We start from the raw sequence: 23,995 nt of genomic DNA, 5'->3' as shown, positions 1-23,995 counted from the left end.
ACTTGAAGTTATCAGCAGATTACTAAATGACCAACGCGCATGCGTGGGTTCAGCGCATGCGCACTAAAAATTTTAACAGGTGTTTCTAACTAGTTTCAGGCACTATCTAGTTAAGCGAGTAAAAAGTAAAAGCAATCTTGTAGGCATGAAGAATACAATTATAATAAAAAGCGACAGGTCGTTAATAAATTCATTTTATGTGGCGTAAAAATTAATTTTATACTTACTGAAAGGTCGATTCAATAAGTTTAACCACATCCAACAAAAGTAAGTCAAATAAAGTTCAAGATAAAATTTAATATCAATAAATTAGTTAAGATTGAAATAAAAAATAAAATTTTTATGGAATTTAATTAAGATGGAAATAGGAGCGTTGAAAAATTTAGTTTCGATGATTCAATATACTTACAAGAATTATTCATTACTAGTTTTGCTTAAAAGTTTTTTAAGCAATCGTCTGTTAACTTATGACACTGAAGTTGAGAGACATCTGATAATTTTTAGAATTTTTTTAACAAAAAAATTATAGTAAGAAAATTTTATTTAAAAATTTCATCTTTAAAAGCTCTAAAAAATTGCAAATCATATTTTTATAAATAATTATATTAACTACAGAATATTTTATATTGAAGTAATTCGAATTTTAACCTTGAGTAAGGCTTTCAGCTCACCGAAAAAAAAAACGATGTGACTCCCAAGAGTTTTCGAGTCAAACTGTGGTGTTGAGGAAAAAAAAAACATTCTATAAGATAAAATGATACGTAATAATGAGGCAGATTTACTGTAGAAAAGATTGTGGGGTCGCAGGTTCCTAGAAATGCGTTTATATGTTGAGGCCACATTAGGTCTGTTCAGCCGAACTGAGTTCTGAGTAAATTTAGTGAGAATTAGTATAGTCAAAGTATTTTTTACTATACTTATTTTTACTAAAGTTTACTTAGGATTTAATTTATTTTTAGAATTTTAATTATTGGATAAGATAACCATTACAAGAGGGCGCATGATCCCTGAATTGTCTCCTTAGAAGAGAGGTCAGTTTGAGGTATAAATTTAATTACAATTTTTTTTGGAAGCGCGTTAAGCTAATTAACAATTTTATTTTTTCAAGCAACAATGGGTTGATATCATTTTAAAAAAAAATTGTTATTAATTTTTACTTGGTACTTATAACTTGTACAACACACTCGAAATTGGAGTGTTAAAAGATACCTGAGAATAGCCGAAAAAGGATCTTGGAGAAAATTGTAGATAAAAAAAAAAGAGAAGAGGAAAACACATGGTATAACTCCTGTGTTTAAGCAGTAAAGTTCTTATCCTTTGTTTGACATTGCTTTAGAAGATAAAAAAGGTAAATCTCAGATTACAAAAAAACTACAAAAAGAATAAGAAGATTATAATATACCTGCGGGAAAAATGTGTTGAGAAAAACCTATGCAAATATTTACAGCATGATACTATAAGCCTAGGGCTTCATTCACTCCGCCCAGATAAAATTTACAAAAGGTATTCAATAGTTGTAACAGCTAGACAACAATGAAGACGATAGTTTAGCTGCCAGGTATAATAATTAATGGTTATTGCTAACAATAGACGAGTGTTTTCTCGATATAGTCTATTAAAGTTAAATTTAAAGTAACTGGTCGTCATTAATATTCATTAATAAGTATGGTGACTGAAGAAAGTTCTAACAAAGTTCAGAAATCAATAAATGCGCTTAAAAAAAATTATTTCATTCAAAAGAAATGTTTTTTATCTAAAATAATTATTAAAATTTATTTTTCGAACCAAGTAATTTTTTTTTCAGTGCAAAAATAAAAATCACTCATTAAAAAGTGTGATTGCAATTCGCACTTACGGGGATATTTATTTAAATTTCGCTTTTTGAATGATAAAAGTTGCTTTTCTTCAGTCTTGCTGATATTCGCAAACTTGAGAGGCGTGGCAAGAGTTTATAGTGGGGGTTGAATAAATGTTATATATAAAATGATACGAAGAGAAGGGGATTATAAGGCGGTCTCAGTGATTGTTCTCGCCAACAGTTGGTTACAGCTAGAAAGCTTTTTTATTTAAATTATTAATTGAAAACAATTTTTTTTTCATACATTTCATATTAATCTGATAAACTTTAATTGAAGCGGTAATTTTTGTCGCAAAAATACTCACAGTGAATTAAAATTTCGCAAAAACTGCTTCTTTATAGGCAATTTACACTTTGAAGAAAACATTTTTGCACAAAGTTCAATTGATGAAAAGTTTGCAAATTTTTTTCGAATAAAAAATGTCTAATAGTAGCGCTAATAAAAAATACCATAAAAATATAATTAAAAAATCCACTGATTTTGTTAAAAAAAATTGTAGATGCAAAAAGGTTTGTCGGTATCGAATAAAAGTTAGTTTCATGAAGAGAGTTTCATTGTATTTTAAAATTGAAACGTGATTCTCGTTATAAATGAAAACATATTATTACTTAATAACGTGATGACTGGTAGGTAAATATAGGGGTGAAATAAATAGCACATCCGGTGGAGGTTCACTAGTAAATTACAAATGAAAACTAAAACGATGAATAATTGTGTAATTGTTTTCACTATTACAGTTAATTATAATAATCTATTTTAAATTCAAACCGAATTGAATTAAAAATATAATTATTCACAAAAATTGAGACAATATTAAAGTTAAAAATTTTTTTTTTAGCTCAAACAAAATTTCACTGTGCGAAAAAATAAAAAATACGTTGTATCAGCTCGGATTTTAACACTAGACTAAATAGAAATAAAAGCTTTTGTCCTTTTACACATTATTGTTAATTATAATATTTATAGTCGCGGCATGTGTGCTTACTCTGACGTGGCTTTTCAGTAGTTCATGTTTTATAACCGAGTGGCAATTAGCAACAACACAATTGAGCGCCCTTTATTGACTAATGTGTACAGAAAAGTGCAGTATTCCTCGCGAGTTCTAGAAGTTGTAAATATTTTAAAACTGATGGCCAAGGGTTGACAGTTGGTTCTGCAATTCTCCTTTTAAATTCTTTTTGTATAAGTATTACATAATGACGATTGTTAAATCGAGGGAAGGACACTAGATACTAAATTATACTTCTCTATTGTAGCCGGAAAGACAATTATTTTGGCTTAGGCTTTGTCGTTAAAATACATATTTAATTAATGCAATTAATGGGAATAGAGCCGGTTTTTATCGTAATTATTTTGAATATCGGAAGAGTTCTTAGTTATTGTTGAGAAGAATTCATTTTTTTAAATTCTTAATTCATTAATTCATTTATAATTTAAAAAATTATAATTGATTTATTTATTGCTGACTATTAGACGAATAATAAATTAACTAATTAATTTTTAATTATTTGTATATCGTAACTATTTGTAAATTAGTCGATAAATCAAAGTGAGTCAAGGATAATCAAAGAAAAAAAAATAGTAAAATAGATAAAACAAAAAAATCTGGAAATTTTTTTGTTTGATTTTATTAAAATTGCGGATGAACTGCAATTTTTAATGTAAAAATAAAAGCAGCGTCGACCATGCGGTGATTTTAATGCCTCTTCGGACGATAAAAGCGATATCGATTTAAATTATTAATCAAAATTATCCGTAATAAAATATGAAAATTCTATAAAAGTGACATTTAAAAAAATTATTTCGATCGTGAATAATTATTAACTTTTTTAAATACAATTTTATAAAAATGAAAGAGGAAAAAACTAGATTATTTATAGGTCACATCATGTTATGATATTTTTAATTACAGACTGTCATTTACATGCAAACAAAATTTTTGTAACTGCTAGAGCAATTTAATAAAAGTTTCTTTTATATAAAATAATGTAAACAGGAACCCGCTAGGCAGATTCAGTTTTGCTAACACACATATTGCCCGCGGGGGTTAATGGATATGAAACATAAAATAAATTTTTGATTTCGGAATGTTTACGCGCAAATATTCAACATGTCCAGTAGAAAATGAAGAGGATTAAAAATGAGGAGGAAAAATTTTTTTCGTACCGCGAAAATAAATTTTATAATTATAGTTGGAATAAAATTTTCTATACACTGTCATGTCATTAACAGTGTAAAATGGTTTTAATGATTTATTTATTTATTTAAAAAAAAAAATAAAAAGAGTAAAAGTTAAAAATAAAGTCTCCAATTCGTTTTATGTCCTAGGTTTAAGTGCTCTATACTCAAATCTGAGAAATCGTAAAATTTATTGACTGAAACGAATGAAAAGACCAAACATTTTCTGTAGAGAACAGTAAAGTACTGTGTAATATGAGCTAATAAAAAAAAAATACTAAATTAATTTTATTTAGAAAAAAAAGTCACTATTCTAAACTTTTTTTTTTTTTTAACCTTGAATGCTTGATTAATTTTCAACCAATTATTAAAATTAGATTAAATAAAAAATTTTTTGTTTGATTTTTAAATCACTCCAAATTAGTGACCACTTTTGGGAGATATTTAAAAAGAAAAAGTTAGATAATTTAGGAAAAAAAAATTATACCGAAAGGGTGAACCCGTCAATAAAAGTGACGTAATATAGAGATATAAATATAATTCATAGATATAAATAGACACCACGTGTAGTAACACGTCTAACGGTTGCTAATCGAGGATCTACACTCGTGAGCAATGTCATATTAACATCTGTCGACGCGATAATTCCACAGTAAAAAATACTATCGGTAGTTAGTATCACATCTTCTTTTTTTTTTCCGTTTTATTTGATAAACTTTTTTTTTTTTTTTTTTGGTAGCAAAATTAAAAAATAATTATTTCATCTTTCATTCATTTTATTTTTACAACCGATTTTATTAATTAAACTGTTTAATTTTTTTTAACTCATTTTAATTTGCTCCGAAAATGAATAAGTTTAAATTTAAAAAAATATGAATTTTTTTTTGATGAATTTAATCACCGAAAATTGAACTTTTTGACAGGTAAAATATACAAAAATAAATAGTATTTTACACATCTAGGGCAGTAAAATAAGAAATGTCTCAGATCACATGTAATTGTTGTCCGAGGCGAAGCCGAGGTCAATAAACATGTGATCTGAGGCTTTCTTATTTACTGCCCGTGGTGTGTATACTATTTTTCTCCTCGACGGAAGCGGAAAGCGGCATTTTCGTTTAGCGCAGCGGGAGCAAAATTGACGCTTTCCGCCCGGAGGTGAGAAAAAAATTTTTCATCATATTAAAAATTAAAAAAAAAATTTTTTTAATTATAAAAAACAATGGTCTAACCTTCATAATAATAAACTTTTGGTATTCCCCACAATTTTCACCGTGAAAAGCCATGACAGTGACAAAAAATAAACGTTCTCCACAAAACGTAACTATTACCGCGAAAATGAATAAATATTCCACCTTGCATTAAAATAATCAAACGCTAATACGCCCCAAAGTAATATTTAACAAATAATAGAACGACCTGCTTGACGGGATTATATCTATCAAACTGACCCTCACCGACGAAGAATCCTCTATTTATTTCCACGACGAGCTTGTGTAGTGAACCTTATTCCCACCCCTGCATATGCGGTGGCGTATGACGATCCCCTCACGGCATTAAACTTTTAAAGTGAGACTTTTTTTCTAAGTATATATACATGTTCTTCGGAACGTAATGATACTTAAGTAAAAAAAAAATTTTTACGAATATAAACTGGCATAACTTAATAGTTAACGACCCTGCTTAAGATTTTTATAAAAAAACTTTTAATTGTTATCGCTAACCCACAATTGAGCGTAAAATTGGGGGAGAGATAATTTACAATGCATATTATTATAAATAATCGAAGTAAAAACTTTTTATGGAAAAAATTAAAAAAATGATTGTGCGTAACGCGAAAGTTTAAAAAAAGTAAAAGTGCCTACGGCTGTATCAATTTTGACAGATGTTTTGTGACAGCTCACATGTACATTTAATAACTCCTTAAAAGTTACATGCTTTCCTTTGAGAATATTTTATCAATTCGTACGAGTGCGATGTAAGCCAGCAAACAATGTACGCATGTACTCTTTCATTATTTTATACTTTGTTACTTTTTCTTCGTTATAAATTGTTAAGTTTTAAATAGAATGGGCGCAATTACCTCGATGTGAGTAAGACAGAATTTTAAATTTTGATTTTTGGGTGAAAACTGATTTATTTTAGGAAATTCTCAACTTACAATTTTATTTTTGTCATTATGATTTAAACAAGATAACAAATCGTCAAATAAAAAATTTTAATTCACAAATTGTGTGTTAGTTTATCATGTTAATTATTAATCAAAATTTTTTTGACAAAAGATTCTAAAATTTAGGAAGAAATAATGAATAAAATATGTTAATTATTAATAAGAATTTTTTAAAAGAAAATTTTTTAATTCGGGAAGAAATAAAATATCCTTCCGGTTATTTAGTTGGTTACTTTTTTGAAAAAGTAAATAGTGTATATTAATGATGAATAAATAATCTGTTTGAATGCATCAACTCGTCCACTTAATGTGGGATTTACATAAAATTTAATATAAAAACTCTGGTATAACAACGGAAGAGAATATGCACATTTAAATGAGTTTGATTCTTCACCCGTCACGTAAAAGCATTTTTTTAGGACAAAAAAAAAATATATTTATTGGAAGTAAAATTCATGAATTTATTCCATTGATTTTCCTATCGATTTTTGATACTAGAAAGGTATAACTGACTGATAGAAGGGTTAAATAAGGTGTTTTCTATCGAGTCAGGTAGGAATATGTACGATAAAAAGAACCCTTCGTATAATTTCACGTGCGAAGCAGACACTGTAATTTAAGCTGCACTGTTTATCTGTAAATTAGGTGTATGATCCCTTCTCAACGTATTTCACTAGCCCAAGAGAGAGTAGTCGTCACGCTACTTTTACCAAATACAAGAGGGGTGTTGCGCCTCGACACAAGCTTATTATTAATTTACTATCTAGTCTTTTAATGCAGACACCGTATATTTAGAGAAAAAAGTACACTGTATTTTCCTACGAAAATATCAATAAGTATTTTATATTTAATATTGAGCATCATATCCTGAAACATTTCACCAAGACATACGGCTGGTCTGCAGAGTACAAAGAAAGGGTTAGTGAAGAAATATGGATTTATATTAATACTATTGCATATTTTCTGCGTTTTGTGTTATGGTAAACTTGGACAATAACAATTTTGTAGATAAAAGAAAGTTATGAATAACTGACAGCTTTTTTTTTTTCCAGAGTGTCTACGGGTATTTATAATTTAGACTAAGCTGAAGTAGAATGTGTCAAACATTGTTTTCATAGTACCTACTTATCAAGAACTAGCATTTTGTTTAATGCTGTAAAGATAACGGAGGTGTTCGGGCCATCTTAAAGACAGTTAAACGTTTTATATTATTTTATAATAAATTCTTTTCATTATTTTATGATAAAAAATAATTTTTTAAAGTTACTAACAAGAAGAAATAAATATTATATCATATTAAAATTCTTTTGTATAAATACTAAAGAACAGTCGTTAAATTTTAATTGGCCACTATGCTACGTACTTAAAATCAAATATCTCGGTACCGTAGTTTTATAATTGTCGGAATTAATTTAAGATATAAATTAAACATTTTAAGGTAGTTTTATAAGAGATTGAGGATGAATGCTCACAGAGGTACATTGAAACCCACTCGTTGCTTTGTTTGGAAGACTTGGTGTTATTACCTTATTACTGTAGATGCTTCTTGTAAGTTCGGGTAAGAAGATTGAAGGTTGTTATGATACATTATAAAGTTATCGTTTGTAAAGATACATAATAGGATTGTCGACTGTTTTAATTGAGGATAAGACAATTTTTTTTAATTAAAATAATCCCTGATGATGGTGAAATTTATTTAAATTATAACAATTAAAAAATAACAAATTGAAAAGAGTAAAATTTGTTGCAATAAAGAGATATATTGTAATATTGGTTTTACTTACAGATAATTGAAGCTGTAGCTTCAACGCAGAAGTCTAATGCAAGATACACTGTCTTACACGTTACACTACATCTTTAATTGTCTTTAAATGATTGAAGATTGTGAGAATAGGAAGAATCATGTCATCTTATCAACGCAAGGCAAACGTTTACTAAAATAGCTAATAAAACCGAGCCGTTGCTTTTATCTGTCTTATAAAACACAAATTTTGACTACCAGAAGGTTACTGTTATCACTCGCTTCCGAAGATGACATCACTGTTGTATTATTAGAAAACTCTGAGAATGAATAATAAAAAAAAAGATTTTACCCAAGCTAATAAAATCGTTTGGGACAAAATGTTTACTCTTTAATTCCAACAAAAAAAAAAAATATGCTATCGTAAAGACAAAAATGGATATCAACGTAAAAATGAGCATATTAAAAAGAAGAATATTTTTGAATTCCACTGAGATTAATGCTATTGCTTTTTTTGGCTTTGCGAATATGCGAAGACAGTCGAGTTGATAATTTAATTTGGACAAAAGGCTCCAGAACAATAACCAACAGATGTCTTTGGTAAATACTCGAACCACCGACATTGTTTTGATGTGAATAAAATCTCAAACATTGAATTATAATAATATTCAAAGGACAAGTGGTTCTGCAGATGATGTCAATACTGAGTTTGTTGTATTGAATACCTTTTTAAGTTGGGATATTACTAGAAGATGTACAGTAGCTGTTGATAGTATTGCATCACATTATTTTTTAAATAGTAGATTAATTTCACGGATAAAAAATTTATTCCTTGACGATCTGATCATTTTACGCTTATTTATTAAGTATATTTTACAAATGAATATTATATTGAATTTTTACTTGCAGGTTTTAATTAAATCGATGATACAAATTCAGTAATAGTTGATAAATGTAATCATACAGTAACTTAATTAATTCTGGATAGTGCATAAATATTATTAGACCTACTAACACACTTAGGTTCCTAATTTCAGTCTTTATAAATGTGTTTTAGGTTGTAAAACTCAAAATGATACGAATTGTAAAAGCACCGGTCCAAAAGTTGTGAGTAAATTTAATTTTTCTCAGTGCATGAATTATTTGAGAGTAAAAACTGTCTAGGTATTGATAAAAAAATTAATACCTTGCACAATAACTAATTGCGCTTTAACTATTGCTTCTTTTGCATACATTGCACTCATTCATAACATTTCAATTGTTCCTTTTATTTATCTAAACAATGCAGTGAGCCTCTTAATACTTTTAAAATTTTTTAAATTACTAAAAATTTTTTTAACGATAAAATAAATTAAGCTCCGCAAAAATAATGATTAATTTTCCGGCTCGCAAAAAAATAGCATTTGGTGAAAATAAATGAAAATAAAACTTTCAAATGTTGGGTTGAAAAATAATAGGTAGGGTTGAATGAAATGAATCAGCAAAGAGAAAGTTAACTTCCCGGTGTAAAAGTCGGTAGGAAAGGCAAAAAATATGCATGATGATAACTTTTGGAAACGAACACGCTAGTCTTGTCACGAGATACATTTTCTAAAGTATATAGTATTTATTTAATTCTATGAAATGAAAATGTGAGGATTCTATTTTTAGTTTATGAAAATACAGTGGATAATGACAAGTGATGAGTAATGACTATCGATATCTCTTAAAAAAAATTCAGAAAGATTTTTTTTTTAACACAATTTGAGCTTATTATTGATTTTTATTTCATGCTTAATTCAAAATTTTAACTCTTGAATCAAACAAATTTTTTTACCGGTGTAATTTTAAGCAGATAAAAAAAAAATTAATCACTTTTAAATCATGCCAACATTCATGCGTATTTTTTATTCAAATGATAAATAAAAATAAAACAAATTTTCTAATTAATTTGTTGCCACTTAGTAAAATCAATTATTTTTTATGAAACTTACTTTTTTCTATCTTGACTTCGTATTATAGATATTCTTGTTACAATTGGCGAATGATTTGATTCTCGAAAAATTTTTATTTTTAACTTCGGACATAGTTTTCCCGCCATTTTTTTAGGACTAGTTAAAAACCATATTTTTAACGAACACTTGCTTATAATTATAAGATCTTTATATTTTAATAAGTATTGCTCAAGAAAAAAAAAAAAAAAATACTCAAAATAGCTAAAAAAGAAAAAACTAAATTCAACAGTTTGAAATCACCTGTTGGTTGAATACCGGAATTTACCCGTGCGATTCAGACACTATCTGTCAACTGAATTCAAGGTAGAACGCGCGTGTCCTTTATATGTGATCGATCGCCCTCAACCCTTAGAAGGGGAAATATTCACGCAAATTTCAACGCAATAATTGTTGTGAAAAGCTTTAAAAATTTTTATTTTGAATAATATTTATTATTCCATTTTTCCTCTAAAAATTTCTTCGATCTTCAAAGATCGATTTGGGCATTTTTGTAGCGTACTTTGAAGAACTTTCGAGGAGTGGTAGCGTGACATTGGACTATTTTTCCTTTCTATTCGCTTCTGCGTAGAAGCAGGACTAAGAAATCTTAGTTTTTATCGCAACCCTCCATGACCTCTCACTTTTCCGCGGTCCAACAGCTTGTCGAGTCATGAGGGATGGATTGTGGCCTTGATTCTACGTCACAGGTTCTATCTGCGTGTTCCTGACATGCGTTAGTTTAAAGTGAGATAGTTTCTTCCCTTTTAGGGTGATATTTATCTTCACGCTCCTCTTTTCTTTTTACGTTTGTTCAATCATCAGAATAAAATAAATCCTGATCAATTTTTTTATTTTTATTCTTTTAATGATTTGTATAAAAAATTTTTTAATTAAAAAAATATTTTTCAAATTTACCAATCATAGAAATTTCGTCAAAAAAATGCGAGATTTAAAAAAAAAAAATAAAATGACAAGAACATTTTTTTTTTATAAAAAAATTAAATTTATACTTACTGGCGTATAAGTGTTCATTCTCAGTAAATATCTCAGTATAAATTACACAATATAAAAACGTTAGTTTGAAGAATAAAAAAGCTTTTAAATATAAAATAGATCTTGAGAATCCGCAGTAAGAATCGAGCAGTAAGAATACTCAAATACTGATACGATCGAAGAGTCAGGAAACTCTTTTATATCCAATTTGTTACTCAATCATGCGTATAGTCTGAATAACTTATCAAGTATTATAAATTAATTTATCAGTGTATAAGTAGATTTCCGGTGATTTATTTCTGATCTTCGATGAAATGACAGAGGCTAAAGTTCGTGATTAAAAATAGGAGTCCTTTTGATAATAATACCAAGCTAATAACTCAGAGAAGATAAGTCAGTGAAAGTTCGTATTCAAGCTTAAGTTATTGCAAAACAATTTTTTTATGATAACATAATCACTGCGTGCTTTTGAATTCTGTCATTCTCATACAGTAATTGCGTCAGACTCTTTAGAACACGTGTCAAGAATCGCACGCGCTTATCATTGATTATTTTTATTTTTCATAATAATTATTTAGAGAGAAACGCGTTGGTTAAAGTGATGTTAGAATTAGCAAAAAAGCTTCTCAAGAGAAGAAAAAAAAATATTGATGCATGAACAAACTAGTATTGTAATTCATACAAATGAGATCCTCAGCGATGCGGTGGAATAGTAATTTCAAGATCCAAGATAAACAGTGGAAAACCAATTGACAGGGTTTGATCGAATCACGCCTTGAATGCCTTACAATTAAATAAATAGAGCGATTTTTATAAAATTTTAAAATTATTCTCATAAAGTTTTGCTAATAGTTAAGTGCGAATAAATTTAAATTTCATTGCATAATAAAAAATAATAATATGTACATTGTATCATTATAAATTTATGATAGCTTAATAACTCAATAAAAGAAATAGTTGGGACATTATTTTCTTATTGCAAAATAAAATGCAATGATGTATCAAATTGTAAAGATAATTTATGCATCATAGACTGACCATCTTCAATAAAAGTTTGTTTTATTTAGAATTATGCCCATGAATTCTTAAATAATTATATTATATTAATTTTTTTTAGACTTGCTGAATAACTGACTGACCAAGTTTGCTATTTTTTCGGAGTTTATATATTTTTAGGGGGTTTAATTATCGATGCTCAATAAGAATTAACGTATTGAAACCTCTTGACCTTGATTATTTAATTTTCCCTCGAAGACAATTTCGAGTTGCCTAATTGTTTTATCATCTCATCCAATTTAAAATACTGGTGACAATTTCTATCATCATAAAATATTGTTTCATGGTTTTTTTATTGACAGTTTTATCATAAAAGTTCATAGTATTTAATTTAATTTGGATGATAATATATATATATATATATATATACGGTTAAGAAAAAATTAACTTAACTGCTCTAGTAAAACAATTGATTTAAGCTCATCTAAGTTCATTTTTTTGACTCAATTTTTATTCATATTTCTGCAGATAAATATTTTCGTTTATTTTAAAAATTTTCTTACTTAGATCCAAAAAGTTAAGAAATAACTTGACTGAAAATTTATTGACCATCACGTAATTAATTTAACTAATTAAATGCTCACCGGATTTCTCCCTTCAGGTCCATTGAAGATTAGTAGGGTTTCCGCTGAAAGTGAAGCTTCCAGTTAGATTTGACGTATGATTGGTATTCTGTAACTGTCTCTATATACAAGATTGATATCATAAAGCACGACAAACCCTTACAGTAATTCATGCAGGGAAAATTAGTAAATTACCATATAGACTAATATTGAGTAACATAAATGGAATTATATTAATAATATTAATAAAAAAATTAACTTTTGATTTAAAAGAAAAATTTTTGGACCAAAAATATTATTTTTAATAGTTTGATTATTTTAAATCAAGTAGAAAAATTCTTAAAGCTCTTTATTAAATATTAAAATCAGCGCTTGATTTTTTATCTTAAAATTGTCTTTAATTTTGATTTTTTTCTCTAAGCTATTTGTTTATTCGATTGGAAAATAAAAGAACTGTTTTTTTTTTTTTTTTTTAGTGAGATAAGAGTATAAAACGAGATCAAATAGATGTATATACCTTATTGGTCTTCGGGAGACTAGGGCAGAGGATAGTAGAGCAGTGTGTAATGTTTTGAAATCGTGTATCCGGTATATGGTAATAACTAATAATGTAAGGTCTTGGTGCAGTTCAGAGGTCTTATATGTTTATAATTGAAGTATTAATTTAAGATTAAGAAATATGATTATTTATCTGTGGGTTTTTTCGCATTTATATACGCAAAAAAAAAAAAAAAAATTATAAATATTTTATTTAATGTGATGTATGTACGCAATAATTTTTTCTTTTTATTTTTTTTTTTTTCAACGTTTCATTCATTTTATTTTTAATTTTATATTTTTGGATTAAATCTGGGATAATTTAATAATCCGAGATGTTTAAAAATTATTAATTTACTACGTATCGGTTAGAACAAGAGTTCTTTGAAAGAAAACTCTGAGGAAATACATCGAAGGTTAATAGACTACAAAAAGTATAATAATTTTTACGTTATCATTTTTCTAACGTTAGATAGGGGCAAGGGGACGTAATTAAGTAATTTGACGGTCGATTTAGAATATTATTTATCATGAATGTATTTCTTTTCTTAGCATTTTTTTATGTAATTTAAAGTCAGTACTAATTAATAATAAAGGATAGTTACGCTGGCTGTAACACAATCCAATTAATTTGCTTTTGAGCAAATATTAATTAATATCCATCACAATAAAATTATATTCGTATCATCATTCTTCGATAAAACTTCCGGATAGGAGTTCTGAGGCATGACGTGGGTTAAACGCTGCACACAAGTAGCAGTAGAGAATTATATTGCGGTGGAGAGCAAACAAGAAGCCAAATAAATACCGTATTGAAGTGATATATAGCTCCAGGCTCGGGTAAAGGAGAGTTTCGGGATTCAAGTGAGAACCGTGGTAAAGATTATATTAGCATCGATCGACTTCATCGTTAGGATGTCCGAGAAGATGCTATTTAAAGATCGAAGCTCTATATTATAAAGAGTGAAGCTATACAGGTTGTAGATATGTCAAACTTTTAAGAGTTAAACATAGAAAAATTTTATTTTTTTAATAAAAAATTATTTTTAAAATGAAGAATATGAAAAAAAGTTATTTTAGAGCAAGAAGAAATTTTTTGGGAAAAAAAAAAAAAAAAAAGACTTTAAGGAAGGGAAGGGGTTGAAAAAATATAAATATTAGAAAACTTAAAGTGAAGTTTTCTTTAATATATTCTTGAGCCAAGCACGAGTTAGCGCGAGTACTATAAACAGTTCGATGTCTTCAATATCGATTTCTCAATAAAATATTATTATAGTGTCTTCAGGACGCAGAATTCGAAGTATAAGAAAAAAGACAACTGGAGGTAAAACTGTCTATTATTATCGAATCCTTTCGTATCATAGCTTTTTGTATTATCGCTTATATTCCGTTAAGTCTACCCTAGAACTCGGATAGTTTAGTAAATATAATAATAGAATAGTAGGGTTTAGTTACTATACCGTCAGTTTATTGCGTTCTTAACTTGACTGTTCACTTTCATGCAAGCATAAATTATATACTTAGTCCTGCTGTCTGAGTCTATATTTTATTAACAATCGGCGTACCTCTCATTTTCATAGTAGCAATTAGTTAAATAGCTAGTTTAGATCGGTTGACTGAATACTTTTTTGTTTTTCCGCAATAAAGGAAGCTATAAAAATCCACTTTTGTCTTTTTTATCGCAGAGTAAACCCTTCGTATTTTTAAAAGCTTTTTTATAGTAAAATACTTTTAGAAGAATAAAAATACTTGGAAACTAACCCTGCAATCTGTTTGTAATTTTTTTTTTTAAAGGAAAACATTGACAAACTTAACATTAACAAAAAAAAAAAAAAAAAGACCGAAAAAACCGAGTAATAAATTACAAAAGGGGCCTTGAGAAAATGTTTTGGCATCCCCGAGGACATTTTTGTCTTCGAAGGTGAAAACTCGTACGGAAAAAAATTTATGCACAAAATTAAACTGAACACTTGATATTTTTTATTTATTTATTTAACAATTTTTGAATATTACAGACTGAAAAATTATTCACTAGCATTAATATAAAATAAATATATATTATTCTATTTTTAGTTACCACATTTGTCAATTCTCATGCTAATACTTCTCTGATATTCATAAAAAAAAAAAAAAAAAAGTAAACATTTATTCGTAACGCACTAAGCTTTCTACTCATAAAAAATATATTATTGAACATTAAACATACTTTATTCATGACCCCGAAGAACAAACGAAAATAAATCATATGACCAATGTCAAAATAAACTAACTATATACCGAGGAAAAGTCTTTTACTGCACATTTGTGTTTTTTTCTTGAATTTCTTAATTTATTTACTGGATACAATGTTGTGGTGTTGACTGCATTGAAAAGCCTCACGTGTGACTTCCAGTAACACGAACAAAGGTTCTCTGGCTTCTTACTAAAAACTTTCAAAGTATGAAAAGTTAGTAGATCATAAATTATGGTTTTTTATGTGTGTTTTTGAAAGTAAACATTTGAGTACAAAAAAAAATAAATTTTTTCTTATTTATATTTTAATAATTTTGCTATTTGGAATAATTTTTCTTTTGTAAATTTAAAATTTGAACATTTCAATAATTAATTAAAATTTTTTTTGTTTATAAGTGTCAATAATTTAATTTGGAAGCAAAATTAAAATAAATTTTTCACTTTTACAACTTTGAAAAATAAAAATATCAATTACCATTCAAAATTTAAAGATTAATGATATTTTAAAAAATTACAGTAATAAATAAAATTAATTACCTTTTTAAATAAATTAAACTTAACCATTATGGTTGTAAGAGTCTCGTTTTTTCATCAATTTTTTCTCTTTGGGAACCAACCAAATTTTAGGAGTTTCCAGATCTATCAATTTTAATTGGTCTAAAGCTTTATTTGGTGTCGAAGGACTGGTCGGTGTTGAGGCTCTGTGCGTAGTTTTTTCTTCAACCCCAAAATCTAGTTTGTCAGCTTGTTTTATTGGATACTTTCCTGGTTCGATAATCTGGGGATACAAAGGCTCGGTTTGATTAATGTGATGCCATTTTCGGGGCAAAGTCGACGATTGGCTCATATTTTTTAAATTAAAATCCGCGACTGGTGTCGTTTTTTTGGTGGTTGTTGTTGACTCAGTAGAAATTTTTTTTTCTATCGGTAAGTGAGGGAGAATAATCGGAGGCAACCGTGTAACTGGCGGCCAAGTAGAATTATCAATGAATTTATCTCTCTTGATTTCCGACTCGTCCTTTTGTGACTTAGCTTGCATGTCGCTCAGTTCATACAGCCGCTCGTCTTCATTTTTATCTTCAAAGTAAGGTATTATGAAACACACAGCTGCAACTATCGCTATTAACGCGAAGAAAAGTACCGCGACCAGCACCCAGCCTATAATTTTCATGGCCATTTTTTTAATTATTTTTTTTTTTTTTTTAGAAACTTATCCACTTAATCGACAAATTGTTTATTTTTGCGCTTATTTACGCTGTTTACTAAACACGATTGTCGTTTTTTTATTTTATGACGCGAAGTTGATCATTAATCGGCATCAAAACAAAAATACAGTCACGTAAATTATTTTATCTTTCTAATTAAGAACTTTAACAAAAATTTTTTAAACAATTAAATTATACCAAAAAAAATTTATTTAAAAAATTCTAAGCTTTAAAAAATTATAAATGCAATTTTTAAAAAATAATTCTTTCTTCTCATTTCTAAAACTGATTTTTTTTGTCTTAATCGACGCATTTATAAACTGTTACTAAAAAATTATGTACCATGTACCCAGTTATATAAAGTATGCGATAAAGTAATAAAATTACAAGTTTATTATGTATGAAACAAGATTTCATTCATATAGAAGATTTATAATTGACCTTGTCACTTGCGATTTGCGTTAAACGTTAAAACAATGACATTTATTTTTTTAAAACTCGTGTTTGGGTCAGTTTAGTAGAATTATATTATTACTAATAAAAATAACCATAAATTATTTTGTATAGCTTGTAGATTATTTTTAATAATTCATATGCTAGAACTATTTTTATGATCAATTTATAAAATTGTAATTTTTAGTCTATGAATTTTTTATTAATAGTAAATTATAAATTTTTTTTTAATTTAATAAAATATATTAAATTTAATAAAAAGATCATAAAACTGAGTTATTTTGTCTAGCTGCTGAACTAAAAATTCTTTTTTAATTATTTATCATTTCTACACAGTAAAAAATTTTTAACACAAAATTTTTTGACGCTAAATTTTTTACTGTGTATATTCCAAAAATGTCATAATTTAATAATTTCTTCACTCGCTCCAGGCACTTAATTTGCCAATGCGTTAGATGGAACATTAGAAGTCTGTAGAAAATTTAATTTAATCAAGATAATCATCAAGGGTGCTTGATGCTTCAAACATAAATCGTGAAATTTAATTAAAAATTTATTTGTAAAGAATGTAGTCTATAAAATAATTAAATTTAGAAAAAAATCAAGCAGAGAATAATCGAGCTCTTATTCTATTAATTTTACAAGGTGATATAAAAGTTTGTCTTTGTGTCACGTTTCGATGCTGTAAACTCGATATCTTCTCAGTTTTTTTTTTTTTTTTTTTACAAGTTTCTTCTGACAAAGGATTTGTAAGTTTGAAAATTCTTCGTGCGCATTTTACACCTACATTCTTAAGTGTGACTAACAATCAACGACTAGGGGAATAAACTTGTTGCTGGAAAAATTTTCTACAAAATGCTCTCAACTTTCTTACAAATAATAAAGAGGAATAATTGATAAAATTCTACAGAATTTTTTTTTTTAATTCGTATGATATAATTTTACTCACAATAGATTGACGAGTTTAAAACTTCCACTACTTGCAGATCAACGTTTAGTCAGCCGAAGTAATAAATGTATAAATATCTATTGATAGTATAACTTTCAATTATTTTATTTTAGTAATAATTAATAATTTTTCACGTTTTAACTTTTTAAAAAAATTTAAAATGACAAATACTTAATTGTATGCAGCTTTTTTGTCTACTTCAAATAGATAACTTAAATACCAGCGTCTTTACATTACAAATGCGACTCGATCCCCCGCTGAGTCAATGAAGAGGGTAAAGAAAGGTTTCCTAGACAGGCGCCTACTTGTACCTAATGTACAGTGTCCCATTATTTTTGACGTTTACGATCTGAAACCAGGTCAGGAATAAAAAATAAATAAACTGGTAGGGGTAGGATGACATATGTTTGACGAGGGTTGAAAAATTTAAATTAGAAAAAGTTAGACTAGGCTTTAAAACTCTCGATAAATTTTTTTCTAATGATCATTATATACTAATTGAATTATTTTTGCATTCTTCACAAGGTTTTTTAGCCAAACAGTTGATTAGTTTATTATTTTTTTTTAAATTTAGAATTTTTTTAAAAATAATGAATTAGAATTTTATAAAAACAAAAACGTGAATTTTCCATTATTAAAAAATTAATTCACAATTATAAAATTTAAAATTTCAAGAAATCTCATCATTTTTATTTTTATGACACTAAAATTAACTATTTTTTAATTTTTTTTTTTAACAAATAGATTTTTTCTAAAAAATTATTTTAATAAAATTGCATTTTTTATTTTTTAAAATTTCTACATGTCAATTTAAAAAAAAAAATTTTTTTTTGCTATAATTTATTTATCAAAAAATCTTAAAATAATCAAATATCTGCTAAATTAATTTTCATTGATTTTTTAACGTTTTATTAATGTATAAATTTATAAAAAATGATTGCATGGGTCAAATACGAAATGCTGCGCAATCTTGTTGTGGAAAATATAACTACTTACATTAAGTGAGCTGTTCTACTGTACGGGTTGCAAGTAAAACATATTTAACAATAAGTAAAATGTATTTATCAGTAATTGAATTTACTGATTTATTTAATTTATTACTTAATTTATTAATGAAAAAAAAAAAATGAAACAGTAATTTTCGTAAATTTAAATTTAAATTAATTTCGCGCCTAAATTTTGATTGGTCCTGACAGCGACCAATAAAAAAATATTAATAAAATTGACGTAACCTCGAAAAGACAGTCAGATTGTGTCAAGCTAAAAAAATAAAAGTTGACATAGATAAATAAATCAAAACAAAATAATTAATTTAAATGTTATTACTAAATACTAAAATAAGTACTAATGAAGTGAATAATTTTTTATTTTCACGTAAAAACGTAAATGACAAAATAAATTTTAAAATGAGTGCACACAAATTTTGTGGTGCCTTTTTAAAACTGGCATTTATTTAATATGTTTTTTTATGACTATATGTATATTGTTTACTTTATATAATACTCAAAAATAGTTGCTATTGATGTAAGCATGTCAATAACTTGTGGGAGTATAGTACGTCTCTTTCGTCGCAGGATAGTACTTGCTTTAATATTTGGTCTCTCACTGACTTACTGTGCAATATCATTATTATCATCTCACGATGTAAGTGCAATTTTTTTACAACATTAAAATTAGCTGTCACTATTATAATTTTTTTTTATTTTTATAATTTTCATAATTTCCATAATTTATTTGTTAAAAAAGTTCTTAAAATTATTAAATATTTACTAAATTAATTTTCATAATTTTTTTTACAAATAATTATTTTTTATTTTGAATTTATTGATTGGATTTTATTTTTATTTTCAGAAAATGGGAGTATCAAAAGTTCAATTTGAGGATAATGACAATATGATTATTGACAATGAAGATTTACCGCTAGACGATGATCTAGATGATGATACATCAGGTAAAAATATTCCTTGGCCAATTATTGTGGGCTCTGATGACGGTATAGTTGATTCTAATAACCAACAACTTGCTAACACTAATGAAACTGAAAATGTTACCAAAAACTGCCGTAATTCTGTTCAGGTACTTGATATTTAAATTTTTACCGGTATTAATTCCTTTATTTACACTGTAACTATAAAAAAAAAATTAATAAAAAAATTCCAGGTGTGAAAATTAAAGAAAATTGTTAGTGGAAATTTTTTAAAGCATTTATTTTTATTTTTACTGATTTTTTTTTTAGGAATTTAAAAATTTAGATTAAAAAAAAAAATGTATTATTAAAATTACATTATAATATAAAAAAAAAAAAAAATATACTTATAATAATTTTATTTAACAGGGAAAATCATTGATAGTCGATGAACGAGGATTTGTTTGTAAACGCCAAGAGCTTCTATCAACAGGCTGTTGTAAAAATGAACAAGAAAAAATATCAGACAACGGTGATAATTCTTTAGTAAAACGCGAAAGATACAGCTGTGAAACTTGTAACCCGCAAGGATGCTGCGCTATCTATGAATATTGCGTTTCATGCTGTTTACATCCAGCTAAAGTAAATATATTATTTTTAATTATATTTTCCTAGTTTTTAATTTATACGAATATAAAAATATATATATTAATAAATTTACAAATTTACAGAGAAGATCAAAAAAAGATTATCATGGTGCATCAGGACGCCACGACATCTCAAAATCACGTAAAATAGAAAAAGTTATAAAATTGCGATTACGCAATCTCGACCGTTTTCAATTATGTCTTGCCGTATGTCGCACGTCAAGTGCCAGCGTAAGACATGAAAACACATACAAAGATCCAGATTCAAAACATTGCTACATAACGTTATTACCAGCGGGCAATAATGTCAATAATCAAAATAATGAACGTAATTCATTACTAATCAATCATAATAATAATAACGACGACAAAGGCGTCATTACTTCTTTTTCTACAGTTTCATTATTTTTCCCCAATTTAACTATGTCCTGCGATTATCCTTTTTCATATAATACAAACAATATACATTTTTATTTATTAGTTTCATTAATTAGTCATTTTAATTTTCAGAATAATTAAAAAGAATTTTTTTTTTTTAATTATTAAAGTGAAGAACGAATTCCACGAACCAAAGAAGATTTCATACGCCAAACATCATTGTATTCAATATCTGCAGTTGGATAACGTTTTTTTACTAACTCTAATATTTCATTACGAATGGGCTCTTGGACAGTCCCTCGTATCTATGAAAAAAAAATTAATAAAAATTTTTAAGTATTGATATTTTTTATCGGTTGGTTAAAATAAATTAAAAAAATTTTATTTTTATTAAAATAACAAATATAAAATTAAAAAAATTACCTATAGTTTTAAAATAAAATTTCATACAACTTTAACTTTACAAACCCACCGTAAAATATATCAAACTTGAAGAAGGAAGAAAAAATATTTTAACTTAAAATTAATAATATTTTTTTTATTAAAAAAAGTAAAATTGACATCTTTAATATCTAGAGAGAATTTAACTGAATAAATTTTTTAAATTTAATTAATAAATGTTACTCACATCAATATATTGACATTCAGCGGATGCGTAATGACAGGATATTGCTTTTCGCGTGCGATTTGATTTATTAACCCCTGAGCCGTGAACAAGCAACGGATGAAAAAATACAGTATCACCAGGTTCCATTTCTAAATCAATCCATACCATGGATTTCGGTAAGCCCTATCATAAAAATATTAATCTTCTTTTAAGTGAATTTTAAAAGTCAAACATCAAATATTTAACTATCAATTTTATAAAACTCACATGAATTCCGTGATAGAATTTATTGGTTGCATTTTTATCCTTCGGGTAACCGTGTGGATATAATCTTTGAGGGATATGTGATCCAGATGATACAAAAAGACAACCATTGGAAGTGTGACAAGGCTCGACAGCTGTCCAAGCAGCGACTATCGAGTTTGCGGGTCGGAAAGGAAAATAATATAAATCTTGATGAGGTGGATGTCTGCAAAAATAAAAAAAAATCATGAATAGTATCGCAGTGTCTTAATCTTTATATAATAATAATAATAATAATAATAATAATTATTATTATTATTATTATTATTATTATTATTATTATTATTATTATTATTGTTATTACTATTTATGAAGAAATTATTAACATTGTAAGTATAAATTAAATTAGATCGTAATTATAGTTTATTAGGGTCATCTTCAATAACCTTATACTGATAAAATTAAATAAAAATATTAAACGCATTAGTTGCAGAATCACTTGGTATAAATAATATCAATTGCTCTTAGATATTTCATTTTGCTGTCGATAGCTGTAAGTTTATGTTCAATAATTTAATTAAGATCAATAATAGTTTTGTTTTATAAAATTTAAATTTTACAGCGCGGTAAATTACGAGAATGAAGAACTTAATAGCATTATTCTTTCTTTTCTTCGTTTTTGGAGTTTCTAAAAATTATGCTGATAGATGAGATAATATGTTGGTAAGTTGTTGTATATATTCAATTATTGAAATAAGATAATTAAAATTAATTTTTTTTTTATTAAATTAATTTTATTTTAATTTACAAACATGTATGAATAACACTCACATTTTATGTTTGTAAAGGCGAACCTTCTTAAAAACTCCTTTCCATGTAAAATAAAAAAATTTTTCTGAATTTATTAAACAATAAACTATTTTTTTTTTTTTTTTTTTTTTTTTTTTTAATTAGTGCCATCCATCAAAAGGATATCTATGCTGCGAGGGCTATATATGTGATGGCTATTAGTACGAAGGAAGCTGTTTCCGTATTTCAACCTACCAGAAGCAATAACTGATAAAATTAACTTTATCTCAATATGTACAAATTTTTTAAACTCAATAAAAAAAAAGTATTAATTACCTGCTGCTGTTAAATCCGGAATCAGGAGGCTTAGCAATAAGCATACTGTGCATCGCCATAATATTGGGGCCAGTAAATGCCTCGACAATATCCAGAATTTTTTTATCCTCAATGTAAGATCGGAATATTTGATCGTGGTTAATATCTTGCACTTTGTTGACTGCTCTTCGGTCGACTATGTCCCGCATTACTGTCATCATTCCGCGATCGACTTTGCCTTCTGCGATGTCGTCGAATCTTTTTGCGCATTGTTCCAACACTTCGCTGGATATCAATCTTGGAAAAATTATGTAACCATTTTTTTCATAAAATTCTCGCTTAGCTATTGTCAAGCTGAGAGTTTCCCGGGTTAACGTTAAATATTTCTTCATTTTATCGCTGGAAAAATATTAAAATTTAATAATTTGAAAATTATTTTCAACCACTCTTTTAATAAAAAAAAAAAAAATTCTTAAATTTATTTATAAAAAAATGAAATTTAACAATTTTTTTTTTTCACTGATAGAAAAATTATTCTTTACTGTCGCCTTTTAATACACTCAGAATTTGCCCGAGAATTCCAGAACAAGATTAGAAGCAAATTTTTTTATTCGTCTATATTTTCAAATAAAAGTATTTTGGTCACAAGCTACAGTTGTCCCCATAGACATCGAAAAAAAACGTAGATATCTTTTATTAAGACAGTTCCCGAACTCAGTCCTGCGAATATGAAACCGAAAGAAATAAGATTAATCAAAAGAGCTTATTAGAATGAAGAAACTTGGTGTCTTTATTGTTTCTGTCGGGAGCAAATAACCAAAAAAAATTTGTGAAATATTTTCGCTGGCATAAAAAGTAGTTTATAGGTGAAGAAATTAAGATTTAAATTTAATAATCTTTATCACGATAATTTTTCTTTCTCTTGTGAAGCGTCCAAAGTGGATCTTTTGCTTCTCAACTCATAAAATGTTCAATAAATCTTTTATGCAATTATATTTGATTGAAGTATTTCTCTATAAATAAATAAAGTAGAATAAAAGTAGATAGAATGTATACGTATAATAGAAGAAATAAAAAAGCGCGTAAAAGTACGTCAAAGGAATTGAATTAAAGTATGTATGTATGAATGTATGTACATCAGGATTTGTTGGAATGTATGATATGACACGCAGACTGTCAGCGAATCCAGACATGTATTTTTTGC

The 23,995-nt window shown here is 27.1% G+C and overlaps 4 protein-coding genes and 1 long non-coding RNA gene across 9 annotated transcripts in view; 2 read left to right on the top strand and 3 right to left on the bottom strand.

Annotated features, from left to right (window-relative positions):
- Positions 1–10,965, bottom strand: part of LOC141538511 (uncharacterized) — a 29,535-nt gene extending 18,570 nt beyond the window's left edge. Inside the window, exon 1 of one of the 2 annotated variants that reach the window (XM_074260034.1) lies at positions 10,933–10,965. In XM_074260034.1, the coding sequence (XP_074116135.1) occupies positions 10,933–10,950 (18 nt within the window). In that variant the 5' untranslated portion in view covers positions 10,951–10,965. Of the gene's footprint in view, positions 1–5,266; positions 5,336–10,932 lie in introns of those variants that run through there. The other variant, XM_074260031.1, reaches the window with a different exon arrangement.
- Positions 119–20,978, top strand: LOC141538518 (SREBP regulating gene protein). Of its 2 annotated transcripts, none has more exons than XM_074260047.1 (4): positions 119–267; positions 19,758–19,982; positions 20,242–20,454; positions 20,544–20,978. In XM_074260047.1, the coding sequence occupies exons 2-4, from the start codon at positions 19,761–19,763 to the stop codon at positions 20,976–20,978; spliced, it is 870 nt and encodes a 289-aa protein (XP_074116148.1). In that variant the 5' UTR covers positions 119–267; positions 19,758–19,760. The 2 variants fall into 2 exon arrangements, with proteins under 2 accessions (XP_074116148.1, XP_074116147.1); XM_074260046.1 differs by lacking the exon at positions 119–267 and adding an exon at positions 19,092–19,550.
- Positions 15,052–16,826, bottom strand: LOC141538521 (uncharacterized). Its single transcript, XM_074260056.1, has 2 exons — positions 15,837–16,826; positions 15,052–15,496 (listed from the first exon to the last, which is right to left on the bottom strand). Exon 1 carries the CDS (start codon positions 16,474–16,476, stop codon positions 15,856–15,858), a length of 621 nt encoding a protein of 206 aa, XP_074116157.1. The 5' UTR covers positions 16,477–16,826; the 3' UTR covers positions 15,052–15,496; positions 15,837–15,855.
- A 23-nt stretch (positions 20,979–21,001) lies between the features above and the next one.
- The window catches only part of LOC141538520 (phytanoyl-CoA dioxygenase, peroxisomal-like), a 29,931-nt gene continuing 26,937 nt past the window's right edge, over positions 21,002–23,995 (bottom strand). For 2 of the 3 annotated variants that reach the window (XM_074260053.1, XM_074260054.1), the window contains 5 exons: positions 23,334–23,511; positions 22,813–23,190; positions 21,712–21,913; positions 21,466–21,627; positions 21,002–21,142 (listed from right to left, as the gene is read on the bottom strand). In XM_074260053.1, coding sequence (XP_074116154.1) covers positions 21,002–21,142; positions 21,466–21,627; positions 21,712–21,913; positions 22,813–23,183 — 876 coding nt within the window. In that variant the 5' untranslated portion in view covers positions 23,184–23,190; positions 23,334–23,511. The remainder of the gene's footprint in view (positions 21,143–21,465; positions 21,628–21,711; positions 21,914–22,812; positions 23,191–23,333; positions 23,512–23,995) is intronic. The other variant, XM_074260055.1, reaches the window with a different exon arrangement.
- Positions 21,941–22,812, top strand: LOC141538525 (uncharacterized). Its single transcript, XR_012481063.1, has 4 exons — positions 21,941–22,076; positions 22,175–22,240; positions 22,310–22,410; positions 22,642–22,812. It is a non-coding gene; the product is annotated as an uncharacterized LOC141538525 (long non-coding RNA).

The sequence above is a fragment of the Cotesia typhae genome, unplaced genomic scaffold (assembly GCF_013202065.1).
Source record: "Cotesia typhae breed Kobodo isofemale line unplaced genomic scaffold, CoteBio_Ctyphae contig_22, whole genome shotgun sequence".
NCBI classification, from domain to species: Eukaryota; Metazoa; Arthropoda; class Insecta; order Hymenoptera; family Braconidae; genus Cotesia; species Cotesia typhae.
The sequence above is the reverse complement of the archived record's forward strand: the minus strand, read 5'-3'. Positions and strand labels throughout refer to the sequence as shown.